Here is a 16,689-nt window from a genome sequence, read left to right as displayed (position 1 = left end):
CAGGCAGAGGGAGAAAAGGTCTACAAATGATCCTGAGGTATATGCACAGGCAGAATGCTAGCAGGGCTGAGCAGGATGAGTTAGGAGAGTAATAGGAGATGAAGTCCTTGAGGCCTTTCTGTTCTGAAATGAGCCATTGAAGTTTTTTGGCAAAAAGTGGCATGGTCTGCTTTACTTAGGATTACTGTAGGAGAACATAGTAAGAGGCAAGAGCGGAAGCGGGAAGACCAAATAGGGTACTGCCGTAAGCCGGGAGAGAATTGGTGGCTGGGACCAAGGGTTGGCAGTGGAACTGGGCAGAAGAATCTGGATATATTCTGAAGAGCCCATGGGATCTATTTATGGATTAGATCAAGGATATGAGAGAGTGTCCAAGACGATTCTAAAATAACTTGACTTTCAAACCATTTCACAAAATGTCTTCAGATTCCAAGTGTGTGTTAAAATTATATGACAATATATTTAATGAGGTTAAATCCCCTATGCCAATGTTTTATTAGTATTTCATTCGAGTTCAGAGGGAATTGGAATCCAGGCTTCAGGGCCTCATCTCTGGTCAACTATTTAAATGACTTTGATCTCAAATTAAAGGTTGTGATTCAGCTTTAAACTGTTATTACCCATCATTTTACGTTCATTCTCATCCTTGTAATACAAGGTGTACAGCTATAATGAGATGGGAGTAAAGTCCAAGTTTTTCAGCAGAAAAATCTTTGTACTTGCGCACTTTTAAAGTGTCTGAAACTAGTGGCCTACTGCATCTTTTCATTCTTAAGAGATTTAAATAAATTGGGTGTGAAATGGTTTTAGCACCGATTATTTCACTCGAAGAAAAAAAAAATTAAATTCCCCTTGCATCCTATATCCAGCTAGCCAAAAGACGGGGTAGCTTTTCATTTTTCTCTGTCAGCTTCCGTGGTGGTGCCCAGGCCTAACTACCGTCCTCCCCGGCGAGGAACCGGTACCAGGACGGGGCGGGCCCGCGCACACCGCGCGGAGCTGGGCTTACACGCCTCCGCCGCGCCGCACTCCCCCCACATCAAAGGACTTGCACGTGTGTGGTTCTGCTGTGAATTATGGGTGCCGGGGGGCCCTCGCAGAGCAGGCGCGCGCAGCCCCCCTTTGGGGCCTCCGCGCGCCGGCTCGGTGGTCTGAGGCTGCGCGGGAGTCGGGTGTCACGGGCCGGGGTCACCGCCTCGGTCTCGGGACACGCTCGTCCTCCCCGTCCCGGGCCCCCACCCCCCGGGCCCCTGCCTCCTGAGCCGGCGTGGCCAGCGCGCCCCTGCCCCGGGCGGCGCCTGCCCTCGGGGGGCCCCGCGGCGGCGGCGGCGCGTCCTCCTGGGCCGCCCCCCACGGGCGTCAGAGGAGGCGGGCGCCCCGCGCGGTGACGGCGACGTGCGGTCGCGGGCGCTCTCCGCTCGCCGCCGCCGGAGAGGCCGCTGACCCCTCGGCGCGCGCGGGAGGCTCGGATGGCTCAGGCGAAGATCAGCGCGAAGGCCAACGAGGGGCGCTTCTGCCGCTCGTCGTCCATGGCCGACCGCTCCAGCCGCCTGCTGGAGAGCCTGGACCAGCTGGAGCTCAGGTGCGCGGCGGGGCGCGGGGGCCGTGGCTCCCGCCGGGGCTGGGGGTCCGCCCGGCAGCCCCTCCGGGCGGGCGCGGCGGCGCTGTGTCCTGCGGGTTTTCCTCTCCTTGCCTCCGGAAACGCGCTCGGTTCAGGCAAAACCTGTGCGCGCGCTGTCGTGCCCCGTTCTGAGTGACAGACGCTGAGCGTTCGGGAGCCGAGGAGAGTCAGAGAAGGCAGGAGTTACGGTGACGCCGCGCTCAGGGACGGTGACACCCCGGGTCTCCAGAACTTCCAGAACCTTCTGGGGGCCAGGCTGGGGTCTTCCCAGATGTTGACTTGGTCGTTGCCTGTGGCGCTCTTGTAAGAGGCAGCTGTTCAGTAGTCCCTAGTGTGAAAGGACACCTCAGAGCAAGAAATGTCAGCCAGTCCGGGGATCCATCGGCGGGCAAGGATTACAGAGTAGGGCGCAGGAGGGGCTGCGGGGTGAACGGCCTGGGTGCCTGTGGCGTAAGGACGGCGGCCTCCCTCGTGCCCTGACCCCGCTCGCTGCCCTCGGCCCGCAGCCGGCCTCCCAGGGTTGGTTTGAGCTGCGCCTCCTTCCGTGCAACGCACGGTGCCGACCCCTTCTTCAGAGTGCTCGTCCCTGGCCTGAAAGCCTGTAGTCATTTAAGACTGATTTAAGATTTTGTTAAGTGATTAATATAGTGGTGGGCTTGTAAAGAATTTCTAGGTAATTTATAGTAAATTTTGGAGATACAGTTTTCCTTCTACGGTGGATGAAAACTAATGTTTCTGTCCCCGTAGATGTTTATGGCACTAGTTACTGGGTGAACTGTGCAGGTGTACCCCGGTGAACATGTTATTAAGGCACCCGCAACGCCCTGAGAGTCCACCGGACAGTGCTCGGTCGTTTTCTCCAGGTGCCGGGTGAGGAAAGGAGTGTGTAAGCCAAAAACTCTTAAGAAGCACTGCATGTCTGTCTTTATTTTCCTTGATTAATACACCAAAACAAAAAGGGGTGTCTATTTGCGGAGAAAGGGCGTTAACACCATAGTATATCTCAGCATGTGGAGCATTCATTATTATTTCCCTGAGAGAAGAGCTAGAAAGCGAGAAAATCCCCATCCCCAATGATTTCATGGATGCCAACAGAGCGAGAAACCTGAGCCACAACCACGTTCTGAGGGCATCGGCCCAAAATGCGTCAAATGGAACAAGAGAAAAGTGAACGCTTCCCCCGGGTTGAACCTGATGCCTCCGACCCCCAGAGAAAATGGAGCGAAACCGGAGATGAGCGGCCTCAGCTGCCTACTGTCCCTCTGAAGAGGAGTAGTTCTTTTTTATGTAGCAGCTTAACAAGGAACCCGCTCATCTCCCCAGGTCTTTAGAACTGGGAGGGCGTATTCTCAGCCATTTCAGGGGACTCTCTCCTCTAGTGAGAAGAAAGGGTTTTTTTCTTAAAAGAATAAGGAATGCTGCCTCCCTTTCGAGCTGAGTCATTGTCCTGGAACTCCAATTAGTGCCTCAAGGGGTAATAGGTACAAAAGCAAGTACTCATCTTTAAAAGAAAGCTTCTGGTTTTTTGATACTATTATATTCTAAGATTTGATTAATGCAAAATGGAGTTAGATTAAATTATAACTTGCTAAAGTAATCCTTGAGCTTAGGAGAGACTGATTAATATGTAATTGTTCATTTTAAGGACTTGTCTAGTAATTTTCGACTTTAAGCTTTGTTACTTTCTTTTAAAAGAGCTAGTACTGACTGAAAACTAAGGAAATGTTTCAGAAGGTGAGTAAAAAGAGAAAAACGTTAATGCTGATCCATTAAGGTTTGTCTGAAACCAAATCGGTAAACCACTACACTATTTAAAACTAGAATCATGCCTAGAAGATCAATTCTTAAAGAAAATATGATATTCATATGTAATTTTGCTTTAATTTCGTATTGTAAGGACCCCCGATAAGCACTGTATTAAGTAGAGTAAAACATTACAGTTTGTATTTAGAAGTTGTATTGTACTGTTTCCCAGCCACACTAGTTTTGTCAGTTGTGATAAAAACTTCTTCCATGTGAAAATGAAAGTTACACTAAGTGAATTATGCTAAATGCTTTATGAACAGAGTGTGAACTGGTGTGTGTGATGTTTAAAATGCTTTGAAATGTTTCACAGCATTCTACAAACTGTTAAAGATACTCCATTTGTTTCTAGTACTTTGCTACGATACTGGCCTTTCTTTTTTGAGACCGTCTCATCTCCTTTTCTGCTTTCTCCTAAAAAGGTGATTCTTTTCTCTCCAGTTTTCATGACCAATTCTAAATGGTATCTGATTTTTGCGTTTGTCAGTGGCTCAAAATACCTTGCTTATAATTTTAAGTTATCCTAATTTATAAATAATGTATGCTAACATTTATTCACTTAATGAGCACTGACGTACATACCAGGCCTTTGTGGAAGTGATTGTTAGCTCCAATTCTCCAGATGGGAAGTTGAGTCTTAGGAAGCTCAGTGACTTCTTCAAGGTCACACAACTAGAACCCAGATGACTGGCTACAGAGTGTAATACTTTATGCTTGAATTGCAATACTTTATGCTTGAATTTTCTTAAAGTTAACTGAGTTATATTTCAGAATGTAGGAATAGCGTATGGATAAATATAAGATTTTACAGAAAGAGGTGAGAATTGTATTTAAATTGGTATTTAATGCAGTAAATATTGAACACCCACTCTGTGTCAGTCATTGAGTGGTTCCTAGAAGGCTCTGCCTGGTAATGATGTCTGGGACACGGATTGTGGAGAATGACACAGGGGAAAATGGCAGGGCTAGGAGACTGGCTGCTCCCAAACACCGCCAAACTGATCATACTGAGGCTCCCTCCCCCCGCATTAGCCATTTGCTGTGGCTTAGCTGGCAGCCAGCGAATTGGGTCCTGGCTGGGGGCGGATGATGTGGATCATTTGGCTGAAGATTTCCTCCCGCTTACAGCTCCTTAGGGTGTGTCAGTGTCCTAGGAGTCACAAAGATGACATCATAGGTAATATTTGTTAACAGCCTGTAATTTTTCTTATACATTGTCATTTGGACCTTACAAAACCCTTTGAGGTAGGAGGAGGACGCGTTGTATCGTCTAGAGGTGAGGGAACTGAGGTCCAGAGGGATTAGTGGCTTGCCTAGGGCCATTCTGATGAATAGCTGCTGACTTTAAACCAGTCCCATTTGTACACCAAAGTGTCTCAGTAGTGAATGTAATTCAATATTTTGGTGATGATTAAGAAAACCCTTCAAAATCTTGCCTTGCCTATAATTTAACTGATTGTCGTAGTATCCTTTTAATATAAGGGTATTGAGTAAGAGTTGGGAACTGTGATTTTGAGAACGTGTTTCAGAAATTGTTTCTCTCAAATAAACCTGTGATGGGAGCAGTTGCCTTTTCCCCTCCTTTTCACGAAAGCACAAATTCTTGACTGCTCAAGGTCACATAGCTAGTAAATAGCAGAGCTGGGTGGAACGTAGACTGAAAAGCCATTGCAGTTCCTACTGCCTACTCTGTTAGCCGTGTATCAGTAGCAGTCACTGTCTGGTGAAATCACGTTGGGCTTCTCCTAAGTCTTCCAACAATTTGTTCTTTTAATATCCAGCCGGAAGAGATCAGAGATGTGTGTAGTGCATGAGACCTGACGACTAGCTGAGGATGCATGCGTTTCATTTTGTCGTCATAAAAATACTCTTGAATAACATTTTGTTCTCATAAGAATACTCTGTCTAAAATATATTTTTGTTAAAGCCTGCTTAGTTGTGCTTTCATGCAAGAGTTTTTCAGTAGCACAGCGCAGGCTAGCCTCGATATGAAGATAAGTTCTTTCCCAATTTGGACATGTAGCTCTTCCACGATCTGTTAGTAGGAACGTAACTGCTACTCTGGCCAAGAGAAGTGTTGCCAAATGATATGTGAAGAAACATGAAGGATGGAATCTGATGGTTCAACACTTGTTCCAGAAGAAAGTAATAGAATGGAGGACAGGGAATATTTGAAGATAATAATGTCTCACAAAGTTTAGAACTAATAGAAAGATTGTAGACAAAAAGGTTTATATATGAGTAGAATTTAAGGATACTGATAGCTGATAAACAGTACAAAGATTACATAATAAACTAAGTCGAGATCTAGGTTCAGCTTTTTAAAATAAAAAATAAAAAATATGATGTAGTCAAGGCACTAGACAGCTATACAGTGCTCATGGAGGTATTTATTGCCTCAAGGGAGAAGTGGGAAGTTGCTAAGGAAATAGTTCCTGCCTAAAGGATTAAGTTCTGAAGAAGGATCACCCAGTAGACAAGGGTCATGGATAAAGAATGTTGCAAGAAAAGGGAACAGCAAATGAAAGGTCCTTGGTGCCAAAAAAAAAAAAAAATCATTGAGCTCTTTACATTTTGAAGAATGACATTTTGCTTTTGCTGTGAAATAAGAAAGGTATACATAAAAATAATAAAAACATATCTAAGAAGTTCTATAAAAGATGAAATCCGTTTTCACAAGGAAAATTTTTGGCAGTTTCTAGCATTGTGGGCCAAAAAAATAAAAGCTTAAAAGTTCTATCTAATTTTCTCTACATCTGATTCATATAATGACAAAATATAACTTTTACGTGGCAGGTTTATTTTTTCTGGAGGAGTACTTTTAAACCATTTTCTTGTTAACAATTCTATGACATTATTCTAGCTTAACTGTTGTAAATGAGGCTTTCCTTTTTAGAATAACATTTGATCTCTATCATCTTACATTTGAATGCAAACTTAGGGGTGTTGAGAAATTAATATCTTCTTTCAGTATCTTCTCATTTGCCAATTACATGATTCATCTGTGTCATTTAAATCATAGAGTCATGTTTTGTGTTTTTAGCATGTATGTTTTACATTAATGCCTGCTCAATCTCTTTCATGTGTACTGAACTCTAGTTTATCTGAGAGTTTGTTAATGTAAAATGTGTAAGCACATAAAGAATGGTACTGAAGAGGGCCTGGTACATTATTACTTTTCTATAGAATAATGTTTTTTATTGTGTTTTCCAGCCACATTTTTCACACAAGATTCTTATCAGCTCTTTGTTTTTACTGGCTCTTATAAACCACGAACTCCAACATATATTTAGTATCTTAATGAACAAAGAGTCTCTGTGACTTTACAGTCTATCAGTGCTATTTTTGGGTATAACAGGTGGGTGACTGTTGGGGAAAATGCATAAGTGTGGTTGGGTTAAGGAGGGGGAATCCTTACATGGATTGGACACCTGCTAAAACATTAGAGAAGTTGTTCCTCCTGTGCCCATTTAAGGCAGCAATCAGGATTAGGTCTGAGGTCTTATGTTCTAAGACTACCTTGAATGCTGGAGATGCATCTGTCACTATTTATTTTGCAAAAGTTGGCAACTTAAGCAGTCAAAGTGTAACATATAACAAGAAAGAGCCCTGGAAACAGAGCACTTTAATAAATATACAGAATTTTTTTCTGTCATAATTCTGTAGCCTAGTTCTTCAGTGACTGGGTATGTTTGTGTGTATGTCGTACGTGCATGTGTGTGTATAGTTGGGGGAGCTGGGGAAAGCAGTGCCTGTTTAGTTTGATTAGGGCTTCATACCAAAAACCTACAGACGCATTTTCTTTAAATTCTGGAAAAGACAAGTGTGCCCCCTCTCACCCCCACTGGACGATGTTAGTCGATAGTATGAAGAAAGAAAAATAGGAACAAATGAGATTGAAGGGGAAGAGATGAAACTTACCAGGTTTTTGCAGATGATATAATCATCAGTCTAGAAGAACCAATAGAATCAAAAGATAAACTATTAACATTAATAAGTAAAAGTCATGGTTTACCAGTTACAAGGAAAATTGCCCAAACAGCATTTCTCTAATAAGCAGTAACCAGCTAGAAAATGTAGTTTAAAATATTATTTAAAATAGCAACAATACCCCCAAATTATCAAAACACTCAAAAGATCTAGGAAGACTACCATTAAGAATACTTGAAACTTCTAATAAGAACATAGAAGAGGATGAGAGTAGGTGGAGGGATGTGTCATGCCCGTGGATGGAATGACAATGTTCTATGTCATTTTACCCCAGGTTTTTGAAAAACCCAATAAACTTACTCATATGAAAGAATAAAAGTCTAAATAGGTAAGTTATCTTTAAAGACGATTGGGGCACTGGTTCTATCAGCTATTAAGGCAAATTACAAAACTGATACTTAAAAAAAAAGGATGTTAGTGTAAGAACAGTCAAATACGTAATGAACAGAATAGAGATTTCAGAGGTAGGCAATTTACAAATCTTTGGGGAAAGATGGATTTTTGGTGGATAATCTTGGGGAAAATGGTTCACTGTTGGGAGAAAAAAATCCTTACCTAGCCACCTACAAGCGTGGACTCTAGATGGACTGAGACACAACTATGAGAAAGGTAAAATGATAAAATAGAAGGAAATGTAAGAAAATATCTTATGACTTAGTGTTGGGGAAGATCCTGAAACAAAACTTGAAAAGCATAAGCGATGAGGGAACGATGCATTTGATCACTTTAAAATAAGGACCTCAGTTCAGTGAAGGCCATTCCAGACGAAGTTGGCATGTGAGAGGATGGGAGAAGATGGTTGCAGTGTCTGTAACAGGTTAATACCTGGAGTATGCAAATCCGGGAGAGGACAGGTACCCCTATTTTAAAAAAAAAGGGCAGAGGCCATGAACAGGCTAACAAGGATACAGGAGATGTCCAAAATTATTATAGTAATGGGAAAAAAAAGGAAATAAGTACTGATGTATACTCACTAGATTGGCAACAAAGTTGGGAAGTGCTGAGTACTGGGCAGGGCTGAGGCAGGGGCACAGGGGCCCCTAAGCTTTGCTGCCAGGAGTGTGGCCTCGTACAGCCATTCTGGAGAAGAGTCCGAGCACTGAGTCCAGTTGAGGGAACATGTGCCCTGTGTCTCAGCAGTTCTGCCCTGGAATATGTCCAAGGAGCCTCCCATTCAGGTCCAGAGGGGACATGTGTGTGCTGAAGCGTTGGTGGTGATAAAAAGCTGGGAGGTGGGGTGAGTGTCTCCACTGGGAGAATGGAGGTAAAATCAGGTGGATGGTCATGTGCTATGCAGCAATGAGAAGCTGCTGGTGTACCCATAGGAACCTGGGGGTTCTTAATAAAATAAGGCTGAGTGAAAACAGAAACCGAGTGAGAAATAAACTCAAAGTAGACGAATACACAGATACAGATTTTGTAAGAATAAATATAAATAGATAAAACACTAAATAGAATGTTTACCCCAGAGCAGAGAGGGAAATGGGAGAGGGGCAAACTGATTAAAACGAATAGAAAAATTAAAGAATAAAAAATAAAAAGGAATAATTTTTGAAACACAATTCTTGAGTGGGATTGAATGATAGATACTAATCTTCCATATAATAACTGTACTGTTTTCCAATTTGTATAGGGTGGAAGCTTTGAGAGAAGCAGCAACTGCTGTTGAGCAAGAGAAGGAAATCCTCCTGGAAATGATTCACAGTATCCAAAACAGCCAGGACATGAGGCAGATTAGTGATGGTGAGCATCTCTGACACTCCTCTAAGGGCTTTATGCTAAGTGTGGGTCAGTGTGTGCTTGACCTGTGGGCTGTGTGCGCAGGGCTTCAGCGTTTAAGGTGAGCAGCAGACGGCAGCTGCAGCTGCCGGTCCTGTACCTGAGCCGGCTACCCAGCGGCCGCCCTCCCAGCGCACCCCCCAGCTGAGGCGGGGCTGTGACAGCAAGGGGCCTCGGCTGCAGAGGAGTCCACACTGTAAGGCCCCGCCCTGATCTCGGCTGCGCATTCTCAACTTCAGTTCTTTAGAAGTTACTGGAAGTATAAAAGCAGAGGAAAATGATGAGAGACTGGAAGCAGAGAAGACAAAAGAAGATGGATTGAAGTGCCACTTAAAGAGAGGAAGGGCCCAATTATGGGCCCAATTAAGGCCCATTAATGTAAAAATGGGCTCTCTTTTATATGAAAAGCACAGCTGCCACCGAGGAACTAGTCAACGTGAGGGTTCCTTTCGCTGGCAACGGCCCTCCTCTGGCGCCTCTGCGGACAACTAGCGGGCCAGGGAGGCGGTGGGGTGAGCGCGCCGAGACCAGCAGCGTGACTGTTGGGGGCTGAGTTTGTTCTCTGTTCTCATCCCCACAAAGAACCGAAGGGCAGAGACACAGTAGTGAAGCAGAGTTAAGGTTGTATTTGAATGAGCCTCCCAGGGAGGAGTGGGTTGGAGTCAAGGTGGACAAAGGCCAGTGTCCTTGAATAGAGCAGAGAGGCAGGAAAAACGGAGGGAGGAAAGGGAAGCTCACTGAACCTCATTGGGCAGACCCCCTGCCAGCTCTTAAAGCCGGGGTCACCCGGTGTCCAGTGCCCACTTGGATCTGCGCGGTGTGGGAACTAAGTCCCTACCACCCAGGATTTGGGGGAGCCACAGAGCACTGGATGTAGTGAGATGATGTTCTGAGAACTTCCCAAAGGCAAAGAAAGGAGATTTTCAGGCAGGCTACTAAAGGGCACTGTGACACAGCTGCAGTTCCGTCCGTGTCACCCAGGCGATGGCCCCAGATCAGAGCTCTCCGCAGCCCCCCTTCTTACCTGAAGTAGAACAGCGGGTGACACACTCCAGGAAAGGTGAGCACAGGCAGCCTTAGGAGGTGCGCTTAAGGATTTAGGGTCTGGGGTTTTATAGGCTTCTTGGGTAAGAGGGTATGGCATGAAGTACACAGGTGATTCATAATTCCTCTTAAGTTCTGTCTTAAGAACAGGGTTATTTAGGGGACTGTGCTGGTCTGGATCCAGCATCCTATCTCCGAGGAAGTCTGTCACCTGCCCTGGTTACAAGTTACTTGATTAGAGGGCTGGAAGAAGAGGTAAAAACAGCATATAGGTTGAGTTAAAGAGTAAGTTGGATCTTTTTTGCAGGCTAAGTAACTTTTACAATGGCGTGGCCTAATTGGTACAATGAAGGCAATGGCCGCGCTCGGATACTTTTCTTTATCTGGGGAGTATCAGGACATTACAGGTCACTCCTAGCCTTGGAAACTTCAACTAATTAACTGCTTAACTCTCTGAGTCCCTTCTGGCTCTCTGGTTTTATCTGGGTAACTCTTTGAGTCCCTTGTAATGGGCTTTACTGGCCTTATTCTCTCCCCACCCCACTCATGTCTATTCTTCAGCCTAACATAACCATCCACAGTGGGGCCAGCATCCAGTCTGTCTTCACCATCCTGGTCAAAGATCAATGAATTAGGAAGGAAGTTACAGAACAGGACTAGCAGGAGATCTCTAACTTTTCCATATAAATAATGAAATGTAGGCACAGTGCCTTTTCCCATCGCTGCCTTTTTTTACTGGCCAAGACTTAGACTGTTGGCCTGCTTAGATTTGTGTGGAAGGGATGAGTCAGTGACTGCTTTTAAGGCCAGCTTTTCCTCCACTATCATGGCTATGTTTTCTCAGCCAAAATTGGAGCATTGTATTCTGATACACATGCAGAATTTGCCACCCCAAAATATGCCTCTTGGGCATAAGGACTATTTTGAGCTAATTATTTTTGAGAAACTGCAGACACTTAAGAAACTCTGAAACAGTAGAAGTTACCCTTTTGTGAGAACCATTTACATGTATAAAGGAAATCTCCATTTGTAAGGATGTCTTCCTCTTCTGTAAATCACCAGAAACTCAAGAAGGCACCTATATTAAATCTGCGTGGCAGCTATGAACCCTCGTCATCTGCTTTCCTGGTAACCTCCCACAACTCGGCTGCCAACATCGTCTTTAGTTAAAGATGGTATCCAAGGTGGTGGCCTAGGCCACCCAGGGGAGTCACTCAGTTTCCCTGAATCTCCCATGTATATGTGAGGTATACATGGTAATAAACTTCTCTATTTTTCTTGTTCATCTGTGTTTTATTACAGGGGTTCTCAGCCAATAACTCAGAAAGGTAGAGGGAAAATTATTTTGCTCCCCTCACATGGTCTTTATGAAGATCCAGGACACCTGATGTCTGCATTCTAACCAGCACGGAGTCCGAGTGATCCGCACTGTTCACTCTGTGTTAAGACTTGATCTCCGTCCCAGTCACATGCATACCTGCGCACACCTGTGCAGACATGGCAACCTGAGAGCCCATCAGGCATCCCCTGTGTAAAAGATTTCAGGGCAAGGTGTTCTGCCACCTCTCTCTAATCTGATACACTTCAGTTAATCTTACATACTAGGCCATGGCCCATTTCCAAACCTAAATTCAGCTGCTTGTCACTGCAAAGGCCCAAACTCCAGGGACACGTGTTGGTGAAAAGAAAAGGTTGCTTTGTTCAGGAAGATGGTGGACTAGTGTTCCAAGACCAACTCCCACATGCCCTTAACAGAGTGAGAACCTTTTAAAGGGAAACTTCCCGGAGACAGGAGGGGGCTAGCCAGTTAATCAGTGGCTCAAGGACAGACTTGCTGGCATCTAGGAGGTTGTGCTTCGAAACTGCCTTAGAATGAAATGTCTTTATCTGTAGTTTCGAGGGCTCTTCAGGTGAAACTTCTCCTTATCTGTAGTTTTCAGGCGCTCAGGTGAGATTCCTGCAACTCAGAAAGGTCTGGTTAAAGGGTGACCTGGAAGGAACATTTAGCTTGTTTCAAAATGGAATAATTAGGCTTTGTTAGAGCCTCTTCTCTTTTACTTTTGAAAAATTCATAACAGAGGTGCTTAAAGAAAATAAAATTAGTCGTAAGTGAATTCCTTAGTGTCCTTGACATAGAGCAGTTTACGGCTCATATTGATTGATATTTGAAACTTTTTATGTTTAGGAGAAAGAGAAGAATTAAATCTGACTGCAAACCGTTTGATGGGACGAACCCTCACCGTTGAAGTTTCAGTAGAAACAATTAGAAGCCCCCAGCAGCAAGAATCCCTAAAGCATGCCACCAGGATTATTGATGAGGTGGTCAGTAAGTTTCTGGATGATTTGGGAAATGCCAGGAGTCACTTAATGTCATTATACAGTGCATGTTCATCTGAGGTGCCACCTGGGCCAGTTGACCAGAAGTTTCAATCCATAGTAATTGGCTGTGCTCTTGAAGATCAGAAGAAAATTAAGAGAAGATTAGAGACTCTACTTAGAAATATTGAAAACTCTGACAAGGCCATCAAGCTGTTAGAACATTCTAAAGGAGCTAGCTCCAAAACTCTGCAGTAAAATGCTGAAAGCAGATTTCGGTTTCCAGCCTAAAGTACTTACAAGTAATGACATAAAAATGATAAAATACCATTTTAAGGGATAACTCGTTCTTTATGTTAGGCATAACAACTCATTTGGTACTGACAGTTGTTTCAGGTGAGGAAAATATTCCAGTGTCATCACTTTTGTGCATAATTCAATTAAAACTAGAAATATTTTAATCTTTTTAGAAGTTTTTAGATAAATTCTTATGTTTTGACTAGCACCTTTATATATATATATAAATACATATTTTTTACTATTCTGTGGATGAATACTTTGTATGAGAAAGTAAGTGCTCAGCTAGAGGCAAGAGAATCACCATTCTCTTCTGGGTTTTGGCATGGAAATGTGGTTATGTGGGGCATTTGGGTGACAAGAAATTCTTAAGCATGATGCACACTACACATTCTGTTAACCACACAGTGTGTTTATAGGGATAAAAGGAGTCACAAAATAAGAACCTTTCCCTGTGTCTTCTCTTTCGTACAATTTTTTTAGATATCTTTATGAAATTATTCTGAATGTAAAGACTTGTGCATCTAATAATATGAATGTATTTCTTGATATATGTGAAAACATAAAATGTGAAGGAATTCACCTCCAATTTTGCCACTGAACAACTATATACCCACTTCATCTTCTTCATCTTTTTCAAGTGCAATATTTCTGTAAATTTTTAATCATTACAGAAATAAGGGTGTTGTAACTTGCCTTTGAAAAGAAAAATTAAATTCTGCCATAAAGTCTGCTTAATTGTCAACTTAAAAACTTCTCTTCTGTGTAGTTGACCAGGTTACTTACCTGTTCCCCTTATTGGGCCTCTAGATTGTTTCCAACTTGTTGCTTATTCCTGCAACATATTTATGTACATACAGCTTTTTTCTTTTTTCTTTTGTTTTTGATTTTCTTTATTAAGATTCCCAGCAGTGGGATTTACTGCATCAAAGGGTATATATACTTTATGGTCTGACATATTTCCAAATTTTTTGTGTAAGAGTTATGTCAATTTATACTGTCTTCAATAATTAAAATGTAGCTTTCACTGAAAGCTTTCCAGCATTGAGCATTATTTTTTTCTCTTATTATTAGATTTAAAACATCTTAAATGAGTTTACATTCTATTTACCGATAAGGTTGACCAATATATGAGTTTTTCTTTTTTCTGTGATAAATGAGGTAACTGTAGAACACTTTTATTAGCTCAAGGTGACAAGTGCTATTAATGTACAACTTTAACTTCCCCAAATACTACTTCAAAATGAATACAGCAACTCAATTTTCATTAGAATGTAGGTATTATTTCACACAGGAAAAAGTCAAGATCCAGACTGGTTCTATATATTTATATCTCTCAGTGCAAACAATATGGAGCTTCATTTTCTGGACAAAAATGCAAATTAGTCTCTCTTCATAGAAAGCAATTACAATCTGAGGACATTCATGGTTGTTTTGATTGCCAGCCCTGTCTGGCATTTAAATCCTCATTTAAATATTTCCATTTCATGGGAAACATTAATTCACATTGGTGACTGTGGCAAAGCCTCTTGCTTTGTCAGCAGACTCAAATTTGCTATTTTCAGGTTCACTGTCAGATAAAGAATTTCTTTTTGTGCCATCTTTTTAGTTATCTGGTTTTTGAAAACTAAGCAGCAATTTTTCTCAAGTTCTCAAAAGCTGTCAGTATCTGTAAATCCCTTCTACTCAGAGAAATACTCCACCTCCCCATTCCCTCCACGTCAGTGCAGGACTTGTTATACCACAGAATATTCTGGCTCTGCCTCCTCAACCTTTCTACGTGTTATGTTTATTTCCCGTTTTCTGCAGTGGAGTTTTATTGGAGGCCATTCCTTATCACAGACTTGAAGAGCTGTGATCTGCCATCTACAAGCTGCTTCAGTCCCTGGTCTGCAGCACCTCAGCCCTCTGTACCTCCAGCTTGAGCCACATTCAAGGGGTGAGGACCGCAATGTATCAATTCTTAACATTTTTATTTATTATAAGGATGGAAGTGTAATTTATTTTCAAGTGATGAAACTCCCAAGAGTCACATTTTTATCTCCATTTAGGCTGTCATCTGTATATAAGAGATAATAGGTTTGGATACGTTTAATGTTGATAAATGTACTGACAGCCTTATCTGAGTTGTATACCACTTCTAGAATGTGACGTAGTTTTAGGACCCCTTCTGCTCCCCCTCATGAACACTGCTTCCCAGCAGTGTTCCCATCCCCACCCTGGCTCTTCTAGTGCACAGCTAGCAGGGCCTGCAGAGTTGGTGACAGAAGGGTACTCTGTGTTCTTCAACTGAGGATAGAGTGAAAATGATGCCTATCAAAAATCTGACAAATATAGAATTGACCTCCTGGTATCTTAATGTAGGAACCCTTGAAATAAAAAAATTTAAAAAAATCCCAAGCTTTTCCGAGGGATGGGAAGAGCCAATGGTAATGAACGTTATCTGGTGTCCCCCAGCTGTTTCCCTTCCAGTACCAGATTGCATCCTCTAGGGGGCACCATTCACACTGTTGTACACCAATGTCGTCCCCGCCTTAATAAAACAGCCAAGTGAGGTATTATTACGCAGGCGGACACAATGAGTGTAGATGTGGTCCTTCCTATTGATGGAGCTCAGTCTTAGCACTCTGATTCCAAATGCTTAAAATTCACTGTAAAGAGGTGATCAACTGATCAGAGAACCCTGCTTCAACATTTTAGAATCAGAAAGCATGAAAGAATTTAACAACCACTGTAAGTAGCAGAGTAAGGATCTGATTATATGCAGTGATTTGTAACCAGGAAACATCCATGCTTTGTCCTTTTCAAATGACTGATGGTGATAAAATGCTGATACATTTGGAGTGTATATATGTGATAATATTATTTTTGAAAGTTAGATTTTATAATTCTTCAGAGACAGAAATGAAAGCAAAAGAGCTGAGAATTTCGGAAAAGAGAAAAGGCAACAAGCAGAGCAGTATGGTGGAACTCCTCATGTGTAGCCACGCAGACAGCAAGGAAGCACAATGCATTATCCACCTCAAACCACCTAGTATCATAGCACACATGCTGCTTCCCTTGCCTATAGTGGGCATTCAAATCACTGTGACATTCACTCACATCTGTTTGGTGAGGACTAATATCTAGACCAGCTTTTAATACGCAATATTCCAGGAGTAACTAAAACAGGTGAAATTGTGCAGAAATTTGACAAAAGGTGTCAGAAAAGATTGAAAACCTGGCATTGGAAAAATGACCTAACATTTGGATCCAGTTTTATACATACATGTCTGGGTGCAACCATACAAGCTCTGGGACAAAACCCAAGGTGTTAATATTTGAAGGAGGAAGACCTGACATGAACTCCCAACCCCACAGACGGCCTCAAGCATGTATATCCCTGCCCACCCCCCACTGTAAAATTGGGGTGATAATGCTCCTGGAAGTTAAGAACTTTAAATACAGAGATACAGAATACAAAGTACTTAGTATGGTGTTAACACAGAAAGCACTTGTTAAGTAATTGGAACTTTATAGTTGTTTTTGTACCACAGGACAAAGTAAATGTAGTATTTGGGTGAGGGAAGGGGAAAAAGAAAAGACAAAATAACTTCTTTAGAACAGACTGCTACTTATAGAGTTAAGGAAAAAATTTAGCTTCCAAGACAGTATTATTTAAACCCTAATGCTAATAAATTACACTAAATATCTGCAATAAAAAAATGAGTATGCTAAATACTTGCAGAATATCTGAAATATTAAATACTTTAGGTCATTCTGATTTTTAAAGAAGTCACATTTCACTTTTTACTGTTTGATTCCACACTGGTGATATACAGCACACATACCACACAAAA

General features: G+C 42.5%; 1 protein-coding gene across 6 annotated transcripts in view; it reads left to right on the top strand.

Moving 5' to 3' along the window:
- The first annotated feature begins 1,109 nt into the window (after positions 1-1,109).
- BAG2 (BAG cochaperone 2) overlaps positions 1,110-16,689 on the top strand; it is an 83,208-nt gene continuing 67,628 nt past the window's right edge. For 4 of the 6 annotated variants that reach the window (XR_012126383.1, XR_012126386.1, XR_012126385.1 and 1 more), the window contains exons 1-4: positions 1,110-1,582; positions 9,048-9,157; positions 12,423-12,563; positions 14,660-14,789. Coding sequence is in view for 3 of the 6 variants with exons in the window: in XM_073225075.1 (XP_073081176.1) it covers positions 1,470-1,582; positions 9,048-9,157; positions 12,423-12,563; positions 14,660-14,775 (480 nt within the window). In the remaining 3 variants the exon portion in view is untranslated. Of the gene's footprint in view, positions 1,583-9,047; positions 9,158-12,422; positions 13,895-14,659; positions 16,541-16,689 lie in introns of those variants that run through there. The other 2 variants (XM_036998377.2, XM_036998376.2) reach the window with 2 other exon arrangements.

The sequence above is a fragment of the Manis javanica genome, chromosome 16, assembly GCF_040802235.1.
Source record: "Manis javanica isolate MJ-LG chromosome 16, MJ_LKY, whole genome shotgun sequence".
In the NCBI taxonomy this organism is placed as follows: Eukaryota; Metazoa; Chordata; class Mammalia; order Pholidota; family Manidae; genus Manis; species Manis javanica.
Note: the sequence above shows the minus strand (reverse complement) of the source record. Positions and strands in the feature narration are given on the sequence as shown.